At 41.0% G+C, this 19,771-nt stretch overlaps 1 protein-coding gene across 6 annotated transcripts in view; it reads left to right on the top strand.

Annotated features, from left to right (window-relative positions):
• LOC137890626 (uncharacterized protein DDB_G0286299-like) overlaps positions 1-19,771 on the top strand; it is a 20,108-nt gene extending 337 nt beyond the window's left edge. The window contains exons 2-17 of one of the 6 annotated variants that reach the window (XM_068734787.1): positions 1,594-1,649; positions 3,001-3,188; positions 3,279-3,445; positions 5,086-5,295; positions 5,890-5,935; positions 8,346-8,395; positions 8,561-8,624; positions 9,217-9,894; positions 10,077-10,236; positions 10,748-11,103; positions 11,337-11,413; positions 11,730-11,792; positions 12,217-13,558; positions 14,498-14,663; positions 15,353-18,008; positions 18,444-19,771. In XM_068734787.1, coding sequence (XP_068590888.1) covers positions 1,594-1,649; positions 3,001-3,188; positions 3,279-3,445; positions 5,086-5,295; positions 5,890-5,935; positions 8,346-8,395; positions 8,561-8,624; positions 9,217-9,894; positions 10,077-10,236; positions 10,748-11,103; positions 11,337-11,413; positions 11,730-11,786 — 2,109 coding nt within the window. In that variant the 3' untranslated portion in view covers positions 11,787-11,792; positions 12,217-13,558; positions 14,498-14,663; positions 15,353-18,008; positions 18,444-19,771. Of the gene's footprint in view, positions 1-1,593; positions 1,650-3,000; positions 3,189-3,278; positions 3,446-5,085; positions 5,296-5,889; positions 5,936-8,345; positions 8,396-8,560; positions 8,625-9,216; positions 9,895-10,076; positions 10,237-10,747; positions 11,104-11,336; positions 11,414-11,729; positions 11,793-12,216; positions 13,559-14,497; positions 18,009-18,443 lie in introns of all 6 variants that reach the window. The other 5 variants (XM_068734790.1, XM_068734789.1, XM_068734791.1 and 2 more) reach the window with 5 other exon arrangements.

Here is a 19,771-nt window from a genome sequence, read left to right as displayed (position 1 = left end):
TGTTGCATGTTTTATAAGACACCAGCATTAAATATGAATGTGTTTTTCAAGTGCATCGCTGCTCAGCTTCGTGTGTAAACGCACGTGTCCCCTCCTCCTTCAGGCCTCCTGGAGGAAAAGAACATTATGTTACAGCAGCTGCACGGCGGTGAAAACCGGCCCGCTGCAGGCCCGCTGCTGCACACCGACCCCGGTCCAGAACCCCGTCACACTAACGCAGCCGTTAACGGTGACAGTTGTTAGTTTTTAGTTAAATGTTCCAGACCTGAGACGGTTAGTCGACTAATCCATCAGTTGTTCCACCGTGACGTAATCGGCCGACTATTCACCGAGTCATTTTTCGAGCAGGACATTCACAAAATCTGCTCGAGTCAGTGTCCACAGTGTGGGTCTTTGTAGGGGGGGGGGGGGGGGAATCTGTTTTTTGATCTGTTATAGAGCCCCAAAACAACTAATAACGACTACATTATGTTAATAAATCAGCTATAAGCAATTATAACACTTGTCAGTTGCAGCCTGTAAATGTCCATAGTGCATATATGTTGTCCTGATGCAACCACAGACATTAAGTCTGTAACAGAAGGTAAACTCTGCATAATTAAGGGTTTTTCAGTATAGTCTATAAACTGTAAAAAGTTTCAATTGAAACCTTAAAAGATCATAAATGTGTCATTACTTATGTCTGACATTAGGAACCCTGAGCTTTGGTCAGTCACAGGGTTCAGGTTTCCGGCTGGTCGGCTATAAATATTGTTAAAAGTTGCTGACAGAGTTTTAAGAAGACTAGAAAGGAGAGAACAATCGTCTCAACATTATTCTTTCAAACATTCTCTAAATTCAAACCTGATCTCTCTGATGCTCCCACAGAGGCCGTATTATGATCGAGCATCATTCCCCCTGTTGAACTGGTTTTCCTCTCTCTCTCTCTCTCTCTCTCTCTCTCTCTGTCTCTCTCTCTGTCTCTCTCTCTCTGTGTCTCTCTCTGTCTCTCTCTCTGTCTCTCTCTCTCTGTGTCTCTCTCTGTGTCTCTCTCTCTCTCTCTCTCTCTCTCTCTCTCTCTCTCTCTCTGTGTCTCTCTCTGTGTCTCTCTCTGTGTCTCTCTCTGTGTGTCTCTCTCTGTGTCTCTCTGTGTCTCTCTCTGTGTCTCTCTCTCTCTCTCTCTCTCTCTCTCTCTCTGTGTGTCTCTCTCTCTCTCTCTCTCTCTCTCTCTGTGTCTCTCTCTCTCTCTCTCTCTCTCTCTCTCTCTCTCTCTGTGTGTGTGTGTGTGTGTGTGTGTGTGTGTGTGTGTGTCTCTCTCTCTCTCTCTGTGTCTCTCTCTCTCTCTCTCTCTCTCTCTCTCTCTGTCTCTCTCTCTGTCTCTCTCTCTCTGTGTCTCTCTCTCTCTGTCTCTCTCTCTCTGTGTCTCTCTCTCTCTCTCTCTCTCTCTCTCTTGTGGCATCAAAGTGGAAGCATTCCTGAACCGCCGGAAATTTGATGTTACCCTTTGAACTCTTCTTTTTGTTTCATCTACATCAATCACAGTCGAGTTACAGGAATATTGTGTGTGTGTGTGTGTGTGTGTGTGTGTGTGTGTGTGTGTGTGTGTGTGTGTAGGTGGAGACACCGGAGGAGAGCTCCAGCCTTCATGATATCTACACAAGCTGGATTAAGTAAGTCAAACAGGAAGTGTGGACCTTTTTTTAATTTACATTAATTACCTATGTTGCCCCAGTATGTGAAAAAAACCGTAACAAGTTTAAATAATTATTCTTTTTATCAAAAGTCAAAAGAAATTTGAGATAAATTGATAAAGAATCAGTTATTAATCCCAGTGGGAAACAACTTAAATCATGAAAATAAAGGAAAACAAGGAGGGTTAGTGTTAGATTGAGCGTGCATACGTTTGTAAGTCTCACAGTCTCTCAGCAGGTAGAATGTCACTGTTTGTTAGCGTGTGTCTCCCTGTGAATGACTGCCTGGCCTTCGGCCCGGTGCATTCTGGGATTTTTTAAATCCCTCGCCGCCCTGCGAGGGATTAAACGGGCAGCGGATGACATCAGCTCACGTCTGTGATTCTCGCTCTAAAGTCACACGATCCCGCTCAATGAAAAGCTCTCACGCTCACGTTTATAACTCAACTTTTCCCCCCAAACAGCTGTTTTTAGATGAATATTATTGTTGATCGTTGATCCCAAAGATCAGCCGGTGCTCATCTCTGTAGCAAAAGACAATCAAAGCAGAATTATGCAAATCACACATTTTGTGTGGTTCACAGTCATGTACAAACACATCCCCTCCCGTCACACTGATTTATTCTGGTTGTTCGCATCTCTCAGACTCTTTTATGAGTCCCCCATCGTGACTCTCACAAACATCTGTAGTTCCTGGCTGCTCGTCTCACGATGGACTGGCCCCTCGTCAGCTTTCTGCAGATAAAAGCTTTCGACGGGTTTTCGCTCGTCAGGAATTTATTTCCTCCCAAACGCGTCACACGAGCTGTCGGAGACTTCTAAACACATTTATGACGGACGAATGCTTGAGCTGTGTCCCAAATCCATACTGCTCACTGGTTCTGTTCAGCATGTACGACACGCTAATAACAAAACACTGTCTTTGGTTGTTCAACTTAATAAACAAAGAAAGCAAAAAGTCTTAACATTGATAACTTATATTTGTTTTCTGAGATCTTTCTGGAGCCGTTTAGCCACCTTCCACTATTTATCTTTATTTTTCCCAGCTGTGAGCAGATCCTCCGTTTCCTTTGTGCATTGCATTGTGGGAAAAAAGTATCAAATATCGGCACACTGACTGCACACAAGTTGCACGCTGTCTGCTTTATTTTTGCCAGTTTTCCCACCGTAAACCTACTAAGAACATGCTCATAATTAGTATGTATGTGTATGGGGCCGTAGGTATTTAAAATAAAATGTGTGTGTGTGTGTGTGTGTGTGTGTGTGTGTGTGTGTGTGTGTGTGTGTGTGTGTGTGTGTGTGTGTGTGTGTGTGTGTGTGTGTGTTGCAGGCTTTGCTCTCTGGCTCAGCTCGCCAAGCAGGAGACGGAAGACATCACTACTGTGAAGAAGAACAACATCAAACCAGAACCCGCCACCAGCGAAGAAGAAGGAGGAGGAGGAGGAGGAGGAGGAGCAGCAGACACAAAATTCTCCAACGTCACAGAGGAAAACGATGTGGATGCCAAACCGCTACCTGGTACGTTAGTTTTTTGTTGTTGTAATCAGCTGTACAATTCATACGTCTTTAACCAATAACTGCTGAACAACTATTCTGTATGTTGTTCAGAGACAGCTGGCGTCGAGTCATCCACTGCAGAGCTCCCCTGTGAGGAGGCAGACGCTGACACGGCCTCTGAGCGGCTGCTGCTGCTGCGTCCTGCAGAGGAAACCAGAACAACCAACTCAGTCAGTGACGAAGAAGAGAAAGAGGACGAGGAAGCAACGGCGCAAGAGGTGAGCAAAGAGAGGCAGATTTGAGCATGTCCTAAAATAAACCAATCGAATCATAGCAGAGAGTCAACAGACACAGATGGAAGCGACAGAAGCAGGCGTGTGATTGGATTTTAAAGGCTCGATCTGCTAAAACAATCATTTAGATGATGGAGTAACTAAAGAAGGAAGTTTCAAATAGTAACTTTTCTTTCATCCTCTTTCTCTGGTCTGTCTCACACACACACACACACACACACACACACACACACACACACACACACATAGCTGTTGTCCAGTCACTGTGATAATGTGCTGATAGATGGACAGTAGCTCCAGTGTTGTTATACGCCTCTGAAATACACACAGACGCATTTCATGTCTACTTGTCTCGTCTGTGTCTGTAAGTTTGTGTTCGTTTGTTATCACGTGTGTGTGTGTGTGTGTGTGTGTGTGTGTGTGTGTGTGTGTTCTTTTCTGTCGGAGCAGTGATGCAGCAGATGATGCTGTTTGGACAGAACGATGCTCTTGTGAGATAAATTGTGTGATACTGTCTCTGTGGTTCTGTCTACTTTGTGTCTGACAGCAGAAGACTTGTGGTTTTTAATAGATCAGAGTACAGCAACGCGACACTTTTCTACTTTCAACATAACAAAGATGTTTCTACGGAGCAGAATTAAATTGAAAGCAGACAGGTTTTTAGTTTCTGTTGTTTTCCAGCTGCTCAGATTAAATCTGGGCCACGTGCGGAACAGAAGTCTAATAATAACAAAATCAAATGAAAAGTTGTGTAACCGTGTAATTAAAAACTGCCATGTGTCTGCCAATGCCAACATATATTTCTTATACTTTTGATTTGTAGTTTCACATAAGATAAGTTGTGAATGAGTTGAATGAGTTGGCATAGATTCTATTGTCGTTAAAGAATTTCTTTTAAGAAATTCATTGTGTACATTCATGACCAGGTTTTAAAGATTTACATCTCAGAGACACTAAAAGAGATAAAACAGCTGCATAGAGACTCACTATGAGAATGAAAAGGGGCAAAACGACTACAAAGAGACTCAAAACGACGACAAAGACACATAAAACGACTATAAAGAGACTCGAAACGACCACAAAGAGACTCAAAACGACTACAAAGACACATAAAACGACTATAAAGAGACTCAAAATGACTACAAAGAGACTCAACTCTAAACAACTACATAGAGACTCAACTCAAGACGACTACAAAGAGAATCAAAACGACTACAAAGAGACTCAAGACGACTACAAAGACACATAAAACGACTATAAAGAGACTCAAAATGACTACAAAGAGAATCAAAACGACTACAAAGAGACTCAAGACGACTACAAAGAGACTCAAAACGACGACAAAAAGAGGGCAAAGCAACCACAGACAAAAAAAATAACTAAAAGACCACAACAATTGCAAAGAGACTCAATGCAACAACGAAAAGAGGCCAAACCATTCTAAAGTATGTGAGTCTCTGTCCTGTGGAGAGGTGGTGGGGCCTTTTGCAGGTCTGTGCCCCGGGGCCTCATTGTCTCATAATCCGCCCACGACCCCGAGGCATTGTGGGGAAGTCAGAAAGTATTGGGAGACTGAAGGTCTTCTCACTAGGCGTTCCAACCGCCCACCTGTCCATATTTTGCAGTCGGCTCCCGTTGAAGTGTCTGCTGAGGCCTCCAACGAGGCAGAAGGTTCCAGCTCCGAGCAGGAGGAGGAGGAGGAGGAGGTTGAGCCTGTCGAGCCGGTCGAGCCCGGACCGGCTGCCTCCGATGAGGCTGAGGATCAGCTCGTGGCCCCTGATCCCTCCAGCGACAGCAGCCAGGAGCGTGAAGAGGACGACGATGAGCTGACGCAGGTTAGTGACCCGTCGCTGAATCCAAAGTATGTGATTGTGTAAGACAAAACCTACGGTCACTTTTGACTCCTGTACTTTAAAGTGCTGCCAAAATATTCATATCTATTGAAATCTATTTAGATTCGTCCTGCATTGGAGCCACCAAACAGCTTTCTGTACTGTATATTTTCCGTTCTGCTGCAGCAATGTTAATCAGTTTCCACCACAACTCGTAAAAACTCAAGTGTTTGTTGACTCCTGGCGCGGCCGAGCCTCTTTTTTCCCCCCTCGGCTCACTCTCTGCACATCTGAAACTTATTTAGCAGAGGATTGTGACTCGCTCTGACGTGCATTGTTTGCGCCGTTTAGCCTCCAGTAGGAAAACACTGAGAGCAGTTATTCTTTGCTGAGTCATCAGGTCTTTCAGAATATTCAGGCGTGTGGAGGTTTGGGATTAAACATCACCATACCTGTAAGAAGATGTCCAGATTGATGTTAATTAATGTGAAGCATAAATCCACTTTTACAAGACAATGAAAGGATCTAATCTGTGTCACGAGTAGAAAGAAACTCTCTCCGTCCGGTGTTTGTTGACCTGTTGATTCCTCTCGGCAGGTGACCAATGACCAGCCGGCAGAGAGCGAAGCCCCGCCCCCTGCAGGTAAGGAACAACCAATGAGACGTTTGATAACCGGACTTGTTCTTGACGTTGTGCGTGGCCTCTTTCTCACTGCAGCGACAGGAATCACAAGCTGTTGTGAAGAAACGGCTCGGAGGTCTTTTCCTTTTCCAGCAGATTTCAAAGCTGCTGAGGAAAGACCACACGATGGGTTTTACATTTATTATGAAAATCTAGATAGGAAGGATGCTTAATAAGACGGTATCAAGTGTCCAGGTGTGTTTCCACAGGTGTTACCTGGTAAACATTAAAATCATTGTATGTGTGAGAGAGCAGGGTACGCATGAAGCTGGGAAAAATAGAGTTTCTATTCACCCAAAGTGACAAATCAGAATAACTACATAAACTTAACATCATTGCACTGAAGTCTAAGTTCACCATAATTAAACAGAACTTAGTTTAAAACAAGTTGGTGCTCTTCTGAGCGAGGGACACTAACTTCCCCATCGCCTAACTGCATAAAATATAATAATAATAATAATAATAATAATATTATTAATAATAATATATATATTATTATTAATAATATATATATATATATATATATATAATAATAATAATAATAATTATATATGTATATATATATATATATATATATATATATATATATACACACACACACACACACACACACACACACACACACACACACACACACACACACACACACACACTACGCGGGTCGGTCCATAGTTAATTGCAGGGGTGTGACGACGTTCCTCCGCTGTGGTGCAGATGTAAAGGCTCCTGACAACACCCCTCTTGCTGTTGTAGAATGGTACAGTCCAATTGTCCAGGCTATTCTACTTAGCGCGGTGCAGCCGCTCAGTTGTTTGCCAGAAGGATGGTCGGCTGCAAAACACTGACAGGAAAGTTTAATCGACGTTTACTCTCACTGTGACTTAAACGATAAATGGATCATCAAAAAACGGTTGTTTTTGTTGAACGACAAAGCCTATTAGCTCCAATATGGGTGGATCGATAGGGTGTGCTTTAGATTCATTTGTAACAGACCTTTAAAAGATATCCACTAATCTTGAAATGCAGTAAAAGTGTCTTTATTTTTACAGATTTTTCTATTTTTATTTAGGAGCTAAAAAAAGACTATTTCCCTTTTTATTGGCAGCACTTTGTCTCTTGCTGTTTAAACGCAGAACTTTTGGCTCATTTGAGGGGGAAAAACAAGGAATCAGAAAAGAAAGTAAAACGTAAGAGTTTAATATTTTACCATGATGCACTTGGACTCAATGCCAACACTTGTAAATAGTTTGAAGGATCGCTGAGAGAAACCGCTCCAGCAGCTCTGCTCAGAGGAGTTTTCCGCTTCGTCAGTCGCTTGTTTAACTTCTCTCAGGTGTGCGTTAAGCTTGTCGGAGCTCGTTAAGCAAACCGGAGTGACGACCGGTCTGAGGATCGGTCACCTGGAACTCCGTCGCCTCATTTTAAGTGTTTGAAATGAGTTCCTGACTTTAGGGCGGAAGCCTTTTTTTGTCTCAGCAGACATTTTTGACTTGTCAAACTCTGGTTTAACTACCGGTAGGAACGTCACTAATCGCTGCGTTGCATTGAAATAATTGCTGGAATTGGGCCGCAGTTAATTAGTTCCACCTGTGCTTTTGTTGCCCCGACAATGGAGACGTCTGCTGCGGAAAAAGGCTTCTGAGTTTGAGAGCGATAAAGAAATGAGAGCGCTCCGTTATCAGAACTCAAAAGAAGCAACATTTAATTTGCTCTTTATTCGCCGTGCTCCACCGTCATGACGTTTCTTGCTTTCCTGGACTTTGTTTTATGACCAAATACCTGCAAAACTGACGACGTCCCCGATCAGCCTCGGCACGCTAACGGGACACATCGGACCTGTGGAGGCTCGGTCTTGTTTGTTTACACAGAATCTAATGTGGAAATATAACTGCGCCAAACTCTGTGAAACTAAAATAAAATAAAAAAAGCTGCTCTGCCGCCGGTCATGTGGTGAATCAGGAGGCAGGTCGGTTTGGCTTGCGGTTAACACACCAGTCACATCTCTGTTTTAATCCCCACTGTTATGAAGGAAATAAAGGAAATAAGGAGAACCAGCTTTAAAAGTGACTTTTTCTTCTTTTTACAAAAGTACTGTGGATTCATGCCGCTGTTATGTTTGAAAATGGAATTTGGCGCGGTGGTAGAATTAGTGTTTAATCCTCTAAAACTCAGGGGAGACATGCAGAATACTTGATTTATAATCTCATTTTGTTAGTTTCACCGTTTCTGCTCTTTAGGATTAAGGATTAAACTTCTTCTTCTTCAGTATGTCTCTAAATGTCATGTTGGGTAAATACCTCTTATACTCCTGAAGTACCGATAAAATGCATCAGATGAAGACAATACAATGACAAAATCTTCATTTCTTCAGAACCTGATTCTGAAAATCCAAATATGGAAGAGGAGGAAGAGACGTCTGAGGTACGATAAACGATTATTATTTTAGGTCATAATGAGAACAGTTCAGTCTTATTAGGAGAGAATCTAAAACACAATTAGTGATGATTGTAATGGTAATAATACTGTGTGTGTGTGTGTGTGTGTGTGTGTGTGTGTGTGTGTGTGTGTGTGTGTGTGTGTACTCAGAACCTCACCTCCCCGCTGAAGCCTGAAGACCAGACGGAAACAGCCCCGGAGGAACCCGACGCCGGTAACACAGATAGTAGAGCTGGAATATGTTAAATGTGGTTTACAGCAGCTTGAGGCAGTGAACTTCAACATATTGATCTAATTAATAGAAGTCTCATTTATTTTATATATTGGATATTTTTGTTTAGCAGGTTTCAGACGGTTGTGGAAGTGAACTAACAAACCCTTTGATTGTGCTCTAAACGTAGCCAACACAAACTATTACAACTAACCTTTTAAGACTATTTATGACCAAATAAAACATGTTTCTATCTTAGACCTTGAATGACGAAACACAGTATTCTCAAATCCCTTAATAGCACTACTTTTTTTAAGATTATTTTGATAAATTTGTCACAATATTGCATTTTTTTATTTACTTATGTTTCATTTGACTTTCTTTATAAATGTCTGTATCCACCAGGTGTAATTATTACATTTTTTTTATTTGTAAAAATTTGCATAACTTCAATGATCTCCAAGTCACATGACTGAAGTCAAGATATGTGGAAACGTTTGGCTTCTGTCCTGCTCCTGCATCGTTGGACATCTTTCTAGTGTTGTTGCTTTTGTCACAAGTCTCTGTCTTTGCATGCCTCTCTGTTCTGTTGTAGAGAAGGAAAAGGCGGCAGACGAGCAAGAAGACCCAGATATCTCCATCATCCTCAACATCGAAGTCGAAGACGGCGACGCAACCGAGCAGGAAACCAGCCAACCGCTCCCCGAGGAGGCTGCGGAGTCCTGCAACGAGGCCAAGACTCCCAAGAAGAAGAAGAAGAAGAAGAAGAAGAGCAAAGAGGACGTCGAGGCGCCGACTGCAGATGCGCCGAGCACCGACTCATCCGCCGTAGATACAGCCAGTGATACTCCTGTTTCCACCAAGAGTGCCAAAAAGAAGAAGAGGGACAAAAAGAGAGCCGAGGAGGTGGCAGAGGAAGATCAGAAGGAGGAGGAGGAGGAGGAGGAGGAGGTCGTGTCTCCGGCCACTACACCAGAGAAGAAGAAGACTAAGAAAAGGAAAAGGGAGCAAGGTGAAGCGGAAGAGAGCGAAGAGGGAACTCCCGTCACTCCTGCAGAAAATAAAATTAAAAAGAGTAAGGTGAAAGAAGTGGAAGAGGAGAGCGAAGTAGTAGAAGTGGAGGTGAAGAATCTTGCAAGTCCTGCCCAGACAACGGAGAAGAAGAAGAAGAAGAAGAAGAAGAAAAAGAAGACGACGACAACGGAGGAGATGCAGTCTGATGAAGGACCAGCAGGGGGAGACAAAGACACAGAGAAGGAGCAGGAGGCCACAGGTAGTCAAAAAATATACTTCAGATGTACTTCTCTCCTTCTCTTGAATAGATTAAGGCTCAACGCTGATGACCCTTTAATCATCAGTATCAGCCACCAGGTGTCAGATAGCAATGGTTCATCCAAGAGGAAGCTATGAAAAAGGCGTGATTTGCTCATTTTCCCTTTCCCAACTCCTTTTTAGACGGAGACTCCTCTCAGCTCTCCTCGGCCAAAAAGAAACACCGTTTCAGGACGAAACTGAGCCTGAGGAAGAGGTTGAGGATCCTGAAACAAGAGATGAAGAAGAGCAGCGTCACTTCAGGACCGACGGCAAAAACCCCGAAGCTCAACGGCAGAAAGAAGTCAGTCGAGGTTTTCTTTGTCTTCTGTGTGTTCTTCACATCATGAACGCTGTTAATACTACTGTCAGCTGTTGTAAATGTACATACATTTAAATTTAATGAAGTAACCGCAATATGTATTGAAATATGGTATTGGAAATTTACTTCAGTACCAAAATAGTTAAACAAACAATATGGAAAAACAATGGAAATGTTAAACAAACTAAAAAAATTGGCTTTTTTTGGTCATACATCGAAAAAGTAGGAGAAACCATGGAAAATATTTGCAATATGAAATACATAATGTGTATTTAGTGGAAGTTTACAGTGTTAAAGGGACATAAACAACTATTAGCATGAGCATAACAATTAGAATATATACTAACACAAAGTATTCAGACAGTAGAAATATACGACGTGCACAAAGTGTATCTAACAAGGTTAACGTTTAGAAAAGACAATAAAATATGCAGTTACCAAATATCTGTATTGTAAATATTGTCAGAGAAGTTAACTCGATTCATTCTTCCAGACAAAAACGGAGCCAAGAGGTAGCGGAGGAGACGCCTCGACCAAAAGCAACCAAAAGACCTCAACCTGATGCTCCTCAGGAGAACGACGACGCACCAAAGAAGAAGAAAAAGATTAAAGTGAACACGGAACAAGAAGAGAACTCCTCAAAGGAAAACCAACCGCCGAAGAAGAAGAAGAAATTAGTGACGGAGGAGGAGGAAGGCGGTGCGGTGAGATCCGAGCCTCCTGAAATGGACTCGACTCCACTTTCAAAGCAAAGCAAGAAGATGAAGAAGATGAAGGCTGAAGGTGAGGAGACAACGGAGAGCTCAACTCCCATCGCTGTGAGCCGCGACGGACCTGCAAAGAAAACGAGTGAGAGACTTTCTCATCGTTCATTTTAGAATGGATTATATCTTCATCGATAAAACTTGAATTGACTTATTGAGTGGTCAATAGAATGAAAGATTTAACATGAAGAAGAACCAAACTTAAGCACTAAGTGGACACAAACGAGTGGTTTTTGGATTGATGAATTAAATTGTCTTGCTGTTCTTGTCGGTCACACATAATAACTGATATTCGTGGTTTATGTGACGGATGTGCAGAGAGGAACCGGTTAAAGGAGAAACTGGAAGAGACGGAACCGGCTGCAGACGAACAAACTCCTCCGGCTTCTTCTACGGTGAGGAACACGAACACATCTGACGTTCAGAAACAAAACTCGCATTAGAGTGTGTGTGTGTGTGTGTGTGTGTGTGTGTGTGTGTGTGTGTGTGTGTGTGTGTGTGTGTGTGTGTGTGTGTGTGTGTGTGTGTGTGTGTGTGTGTGTGAGAGACAAAACATGAACAAAATATAGATTTTTGATTTAGAAGCAAATTTGAGATATTTTGTATTTCCTGCTCGTTGTATTTTATATTATGCTCCTCAGTTTCTCCACCGGAAGACAATAACTTAGTTTTTCTACAACATTTATTTTTTCTTCTTTTTGATATTTCCAGAAAAAGAAATCCCTCAAAAAGAAGAGAATCTCCCAACAGACGATCGTCTCTGAATAAATCTTGGTAAGTTGAATGTTTTCACTTCTTGTTTATGAGGTAGGAAGTTAGAAACATGCTTGTTTTATTTAAGGGTTTTATGTTATTACATTTTAGATGCTTTAATATGGTTTCATAGTATTAAATAGTGTTTTCTCTGTTTGTAGCTGTTATCCATGAATCATCTCACTTATGATTAAAAAAACATTTCCTGAGAGGATTTATTGTTTTTTACCTTCAAGGAGTTATTGTTAAAACAAATAATGGAAATAAAAATAAATGAGAAAATGCCCCAAATCACAGTCAAATGAAATGGAATTGAAAGCACAGAAGTGATACAATTATAATTTATTACAAACTCATCATGCTTTGTTCGTCTGCTTTCAATGTGAGCATAGAGATCTATTTTGCTGTAGTGATGACTAATCAGGATTTTCTACCCCCCCCCCAGTGATGTCTCTGATCAGTCCGTGGAGAACGACTGTATCTCTGACCTGAAAGCCCCAAAACAACAAGACAATCTGCTTCATGTTTGTGCCTTCACTCCTGTTTCTTTCTGTCTGAGATGAAGGAACATCTGCTCTCAGAAGAAGAGATATTTCTGAGAGAACATCAGTGTTTTTAGTCTTGTGCTCTAAAACTGTGAAAACAATACAACGAACAAACCTTCAGCTGATTGATGTTTGATCTTTACAGGCAGAGCTGCTCCGCTGTGAAAAAGATAACTGTCATAATTCAAAGATACATTTCATAATATCATTTTTATAGACTTTTGACCAAGACGCACACTGAACAGGACATGTTGGTGTATAAATCATCTGGTCTGTTCACTGCTGGACTTGCTCTTCAGTAAACACTTAAAGGTGCAGTGTGTGGGATTTGGCGGCATCTAGTGGTGAGGTTGCAGATTGCGAGCAACAGAACCTTCTCCTGTGTGCCAAGCGTGTAGCAGAACCACAACATATAGTATTCAATGTCTGCTAACAGATCCCACTAAATGCTACACGCTGTTACTTTAAGCACTTCATTTGACTTCAGTTCATGTTTCTCTTCAGCTCTGAAGAAGAATCTGACCAGACGTTTAACACCAACTTTAGGGGCTTGACAGTTTTTGATACTTGGAGCTGCAAAGAGGTTTTAATCTGTTAAATCAGAAGGTTTGATATTCTGCCCTCGGTATTACTGCTACTCTGCAGCTTTAATGATACAAATACTCCTCAGAGGCGATCTGCATCCCATCCAAACTCACTGATGATGAAAGTGATGAAGGGCAACGTTCACAATCGGACCATTTGTGTTCTTGTAACTGTAATTCAACAACACTGAATGTGTCATGAAAGGAGTCCTCTGTCGGCTCACTGTTCTGATGCTGCGATAGATGAGCTTTAAGGGAACAAGCGGTGAAACGGAAACATTTCTGAGGTTTTTGAATATTTTTCTGTCGGTGAATAAACCGATGTTGATAGTTAAACATTTATTCTTCGTTGTTTTGAGCTTTGTAGTAAAGAAGTAGTTCCTCAGTTCTGTCTTGAGGTAGAAACTCACGTTACATAAGAATTGATTTTAGTTTTCTGTCAGTCATAAGCTGTGAAATTCTCTTTGTATTTAGAAATGGTTTTGTTTACAGATTTCTGTCCTTTACACACTGTTTTTCTTCTTAATCCCATAAACTGTTAACTATGCATCTGATTAAATCTCTGGGAGGAAATGCTGAGATGTGTTTTCTGTTCTGAGGACCAACATGCGTGTGAGAGAAAATAAAACTCCTAACAGCTTTAACTTCTGCAGTATCGGTGAGTTCTGCTTCTTCACCTTCACACTTGTGCACATGCTGCGTTCTTGTTCTAAAGGAGATGCAAGTCTGTGACTTGAGAAAACTGTTCAAGTCAATATCCAAATTAAAAGCTCAAACAGCTCCTGAGAAAGCTCACAAATATGAGTGAAGTTCACTGTTGAAGGTGATTAACCCTGAATTTAAAGTTAATTATGAATGCATCATATTTTTAACCCCTAGAAGACCAACTCCACAATCACAGTCAAGTAAATTGGATTCTTGTAATCAGTTAAACGTTTACATGAATACATAGTAATTCACTGATAATTCATTTAGTCTACCAAAACTAAACACGTAGTAAAATGTATTTCTGTTTTTAAAGAACGTCACATTAAACCGTTATACTCTCATATTAGTTTCACATTTTCTCCATCAGCTTTGTATGAAACCCTGTAAATAAGACAAGAAGAAAAGACTTTGTTCATTCTTGAATCAAGAAATACTTTATTCATCATGTGAACCTTCAGTTTGTTCACATCCCATCAGTGAAGTCTGTTCAATGACTCTTGTTCAATGATTTCATGAACACATTCACTTCATCCTCATAATACATTTGTTTGACCAGAATCTCACTTATGTGAAAGAGACTAATGAATGATTTACTGATTGATTATGATCATAATTAGTTATATAATACATCATAGTACCTCTTTTGTATAACGATTAAGAAAACAACAAGAACAACATTTCATCTGTTATAGAAAATAAAGATAATTTCACTTCAAGAAATCTTTACAAAGAGTATAAATATCTTTGATAAAAGAAGCTCTGGTGATTTAAATAGTTTAACTATAGTTTGACTTTCTCTGAACAGAAACAATCTGTGTGTTCTCTTGCTACAGTGAATGATGAATCACCTCCCTCATTTCACAACATCTTCTTTATACCTGTACTTTAGAGCTTCAGACCTGTGAAGGGGAGGGAACAAGCAAATACCTTGATAAGGTGGAGCTCACTGTGTTTGAGAGCAGGAGACACAGGGAGGAGTTTTCAGGCTCTACTTCATTCCACAAGTGTAGCTTCATGTGAGAGGCCGGGTGTGTCATCTGTCAACACAACGTACAGTAAGAACAGTTATGACACTCAGCCTTCTTATATACAGTCCATGTGATCAGCTCATAACTATTAGACTCTCAATGTTATTCACACTTTTCATCAAAGTTAATGGCGATAAAACTCTGCTTCATTGTTCAGTGTTGTCATCTTGTTTTCTGACTTCCTGGTGAAGAACTGGGGAGAAGAAAACAAACACATGAACAACTAGCTGTTATAGAAGGACAGACATGTGATGCTTCCTCCAGCCCTTCTGCTTCATCTGCTTTGGTTGGTGCATGTGCAGCCTCTCTACAGCCTCCATGTCTGTGTTTACCTCAACAAGTCTCTCTTCACATGAAGACAACACTGGCTCTACGTCAGCCTCTGAGGCCCAAGTCTGCTGAAATCAGCTCCTGCATATTTGGATGGAGTGAAATAAAGCTTAAAACTCCTTTTTGACATTTGTTATTTCCTATAATTCATACGTAGCTCTATATGAATTGATCAGAAGAAGCAGTGGGGGGATGTATGCTAACAGGAGTAGAGGTCATGGTTCATATTATTCTATTCACCAAGTGAACACAGAGACTGACAGTGAACCATCCAGGGCCCTGTTTCAGAAAGCAGGTTTAGTGAAAACTGTGAGTCAGTTAATCTGCTCGTTGGCAGGTTTTCTAGAACAAACCCTGACTTTCTCTCCGTCTCCTCTCTCTTCCAGAGTCACACACACTGATACAGAATGAATGAATGAGGAAATGCAGGAGGAAGAGGGAGGGGTTATCAAGCTGTGCTTCATTCCAGGAAGAGGAGCAGCGCTGAGGTGTAACAACACAAGTACAGAGACAAGTCCTTTGTCTGATGCAGTTAGGTCATTCACCAGAGCTGTCTCTGTGCTCTGATGCTCTCTAAATCCTCACTGAACATCCTCAAATAAACTATTGTCATGCAGAAAGGGACACAACTGATTTGCGACTGCTTTCTCAAGGGTCTTAGAGAGGAAGGGACGGTTAGAGATCGGTCTATAGTCAGCCAACACCTCTGGATCAAGAGTGGGCTTCTTAAGAAGACGCTTCATTACAGCTACTTTGAAGGACTGTGGTACATGACCGGTTAGTAAAGACAGGTTGATCCTATCTAGTGAAGAGGTGCTAACTAAAGGTAACACTTCTTTAAGCAGCCTAGTTGGGATGGGGTCTACGAGACAGGGAGAAGGTTTAGACGTAGACATTGTTGATGTGGATTGGTCGATGGGAGAAAAGCTTTCTAAATATACATCAGGGTCTACAGCTGCTTCTAAGGTTACTCTATTTGCGGACAGATCAGTACTGGTTGAGGGAAGGAGATTAATAATGTTCTCTCTAATAGTTATAATCTTATCATTAAAGAAGTTCATGAAGTCACAACTCCTGAGGTCTATAGGAATACAAGGCTCAACAGAGCTGTGACTCTGTCAGCCTGCTGCAGTACTGAAGAGGAACCTGGGGTTGTTCTTATGTTTCTCTATGAACGATGAGCAATAAGCTGCTCTGGCATTACGAAGGGCCTTCTTATATGTCTTAAGACTGACTCGCCAAACTGGTGGAACCACGTATCCTTTCAAGTTTTCACAATGTTTGAGAGTTATACCATGGAGCGAACTTCCTTTGTTTCATTATCATTTTGTTTCGAGGGGCAATAGAGTCTAGTTTCATTCTCAGTGAGCGAGTAGCACAATCGACAAGATGATCCATCTGAGACGGACTAAAGTTATCACAGGAGTCCTGTGTTACATTGAGACACGGTATTGAGTTAAATCCAGATGGAATCACTTCTTTACATTTAGTTCCAGCACCATCAGAGAGACCTCTAGTGGTTAAACCTTTGCCTAATGGCGTACACTCCGGTAGCAAGAATCCCAAAAATATTAGGTAATGGTCCGATAAAAGAGGGTTCTGTGGAAAGACTTTTAAATGTTCTATTTTAATGCCATATGTCAGAACCAGGTCGAGGGTGTGGTTAAAACAGTGAGCGGGTTTCTGTTCACTCTGGATGAAGCCGATCGAATCTAATGATGAGACAAACGCAGTACTAAGGTTATCAATATCAACATCTACATGAATATTAAAGTCACCTACAATAAGTACTTTATCTGTTTTAAGGACTAAACTTGATAAGAACTCTGAAAATTCAGATATGAATTCAGAATACAGACCTGGGGGACGATGCACTAAAACAAATATAGTTGTCTGTAGTGTTTTCCATGTTGGGTGTGAAACATTAAGAACAAGGCTTTCAAATGAGTTGTTTAATTTAGACTGAGGTTTCATTAATAGGCTTGAGTCAAAGATGGCTGCTGCTCCACCTCCTCGGCCGGTGCCTCGAAAAATGTGAGTATGAATATGACTTGGAGGAGTTGATTCATTTAGGCTCCAAGATTCAGTGTGATTTCACTTGAATATCTTAAGAACTCAGCTCTGGTCTTGGGCTCTGCTTGTGAAGGTGACAGTAAAACGTCCACTTCAGTCACTGCCAGTGAGACGTTTGTCCACTTGTCTCTCAGAAGGTCCTGTAGTTTATCTCTGACTTCTGACACAGTCGCCGTCACGTCCACATTGGCCTGCAGGCCTTTAGTTTGACATGTCTGCTTTAGACCTTTAGACCTGTGAAGGGGAGGGAACAAGCAAATACCTTGATAAGGTGGAGCTCACTGTGTTTGAGAGCAGGAGACACAGGGAGGAGTTTTCAGGCTCTACTTCATTCCACAAGTGTAGCTTCATGTGAGAGGCCGGGTGTGTCATCTGTCAACACAACGTACAGTAAGAACAGTTATGACACTCAGCCTTCTTATATACAGTCCATGTGATCAGCTCATAACTATTACACTTTCAATGTTATTCACACTTTTCATCAAAGTCAATGGAGATAAAACTCTGCTTCATTGTTCAGTGTTGTCATCTTGTTTTCCCACTTCCTGGTGAAGAACTGGGGAGAAGAAAACAAACACATGAACAACTAGCTGTTATAGAAGGACAGACATGTGATGCTTCCTCCAGCCCTTCTGCTTCATCTGCTTTGGTTGGTGCATGTGCAGCCTCTCTACAGCCTCCATGTCTGTGTTTACCTCAACAAGTCTCTCTTCACATGAAGACAACACTGGCTCTACGTCAGCCTCTGAGGCCCAAGTCTGCTGAAATCAGCTCCTGCATATTTGGATGGAGTGAAATAAAGCTTAAAACTCCTTTTTGACATTTGTTATTTCCTATAATTCATATATTAATTACATTTCCTGCTCGTTGTACTTCATATATCGGACCTTTGTTTATTTGATTCCAGAAAAAGAAATCCCTCAAAAGAAGAGAATCTCCCAACAGACGATCATCTCTGAATAAATCTTGGTAAGTTGAATGTTTTCACTTCTTGTTTATGAGGTAGGAAGTTAGAAACATGCTTGTTTTTGTTTTTTAAGCGTTTTATGTTATTACATTTGAGATCCTTTAAAATGGTTTCATAGTGTTGAATAGTGTTTTCTCTGTTTGTAGCTGTTATCCATGAATCATCTCACTTATGATTAAAAAACATTTCCTGAGATGATTTATTGTTTTTTTACCTTCAAGGAGTTATTGTTAAAACAAATAATGGAAATAAAAATAAATAATAAAATGCCCCAAATCACAGTCAAATGAAATGGAAAAACATAATTGATAGAACAGAAGTGATAAAAATATAATTTATTACAAACTCATCATGCTTTGTTCGTCTGCTTTCAATGTGAGCATAGAGATCTATTTTGCTGTAGTGATGACTAATCAGGATTTTCTACCCCCCCCCAGTGATGTCTCTGATCAGTCCGTGGAGAACGACTGTATCTCTGACCTGAAAGCCCCAAAACAACAAGACAATCTGCTTCATGTTTGTGCCTTCACTCCTGTTTCTTTCTGTCTGAGATGAAGGAACATCTGCTCTCAGAAGAAGAGATATTTCTGAGAGAACATCAGTGTTTTTAGTCTTGTGCTCTAAAACTGTGAAAACAATACAACGAACAAACCATCAGCTGATTGATGTTTGATCTTTACAGGCAGAGCTGCTCCGCTGTGAAAAAGATAATTGTCATAATTCAAAGATACATTTCATAATATCATTTTTATAGACTTTTGACCAAGACGCACACTGAACAGGACATGTTGGTGTATAAATCATCTGGTCTGTTCACTGCTGGACTTGCTCTTCAGTAAACACTTAAAGGTGCAGTGTGTGGGATTTGGCGGCATCTAGTGGTGAGGTTGCAGATTGCGAGCAACAGAACCTTCTCCTGTGTGCCAAGCGTGTAGCAGAACCACAACATATAGTATTCAATGTCTGCTAACAGATCCCACTAAATGCTACACGCTGTTACTTTAAGCACTTCATTTGACTTCAGTTCATGTTTCTCTTCAGCTCTGAAGAAGAATCTGACCAGACGTTTAACACCAACTTTAGGGGCTTGACAGTTTTTGATACTTGGAGCTGCAAAGAGGTTTTAATCTGTTAAATCAGAAGGTTTGATATTCTGCCCTCGATATTACTGCTACTCTGCAGCTTTAATGATACAAATACTCCTCAGAGGCGATCTGCATCCCATCCAAACTCACTGATGATGAAAGTGATGAAGGGCAACGTTCACAATCGGACCATTTGTGTTCTTGTAACTGTAATTCAACAACACTGAATGTGTCATGAAAGGAGTCCTCTGTCGGCTCACTGTTCTGATGCTGCGATAGATGAGCTTTAAGGGAACAAGCGGTGAAACGGAAACATTTCTGAGGTTTTTGAATATTTTTCTGTCGGTGAATAAACCGATGTTGATAGTTAAACATTTATTCTTTGTTGTTTTGAGCTTTGTAGTAAAGAAGTAGTTCCTCAGTTCTGTCTTGAGGTAGAAACTCACGTTACATAAGAGTTGATTTTAGTTTTCTGTCAGTCATAAGCTGTGAAATTCTCTTTGTATTTAGAAATGGTTTTGTTTACAGATTTCTGTCCTTTACACACTGTTTTTCTTCTTAATCCCATAAACTGTTAACTATGCATCTGATTAAATCTCTGGGAGGAAATGCTGAGATGTGTTTTCTGTTCTGAGGACCAACATGCGTGTGAGAGAAAATAAAACTCCTAACAGCTTTAA

Source organism: Cebidichthys violaceus, unplaced genomic scaffold (genome assembly GCF_023349555.1).
Source record: "Cebidichthys violaceus isolate CVI_PGR_0920_01 unplaced genomic scaffold, fCebVio1.0.p SCAF_67, whole genome shotgun sequence".
Lineage (NCBI taxonomy): Eukaryota > Metazoa > Chordata > Actinopteri > Perciformes > Stichaeidae > Cebidichthys > Cebidichthys violaceus.
The sequence above is the reverse complement of the archived record's forward strand: the minus strand, read 5'-3'. Positions and strand labels throughout refer to the sequence as shown.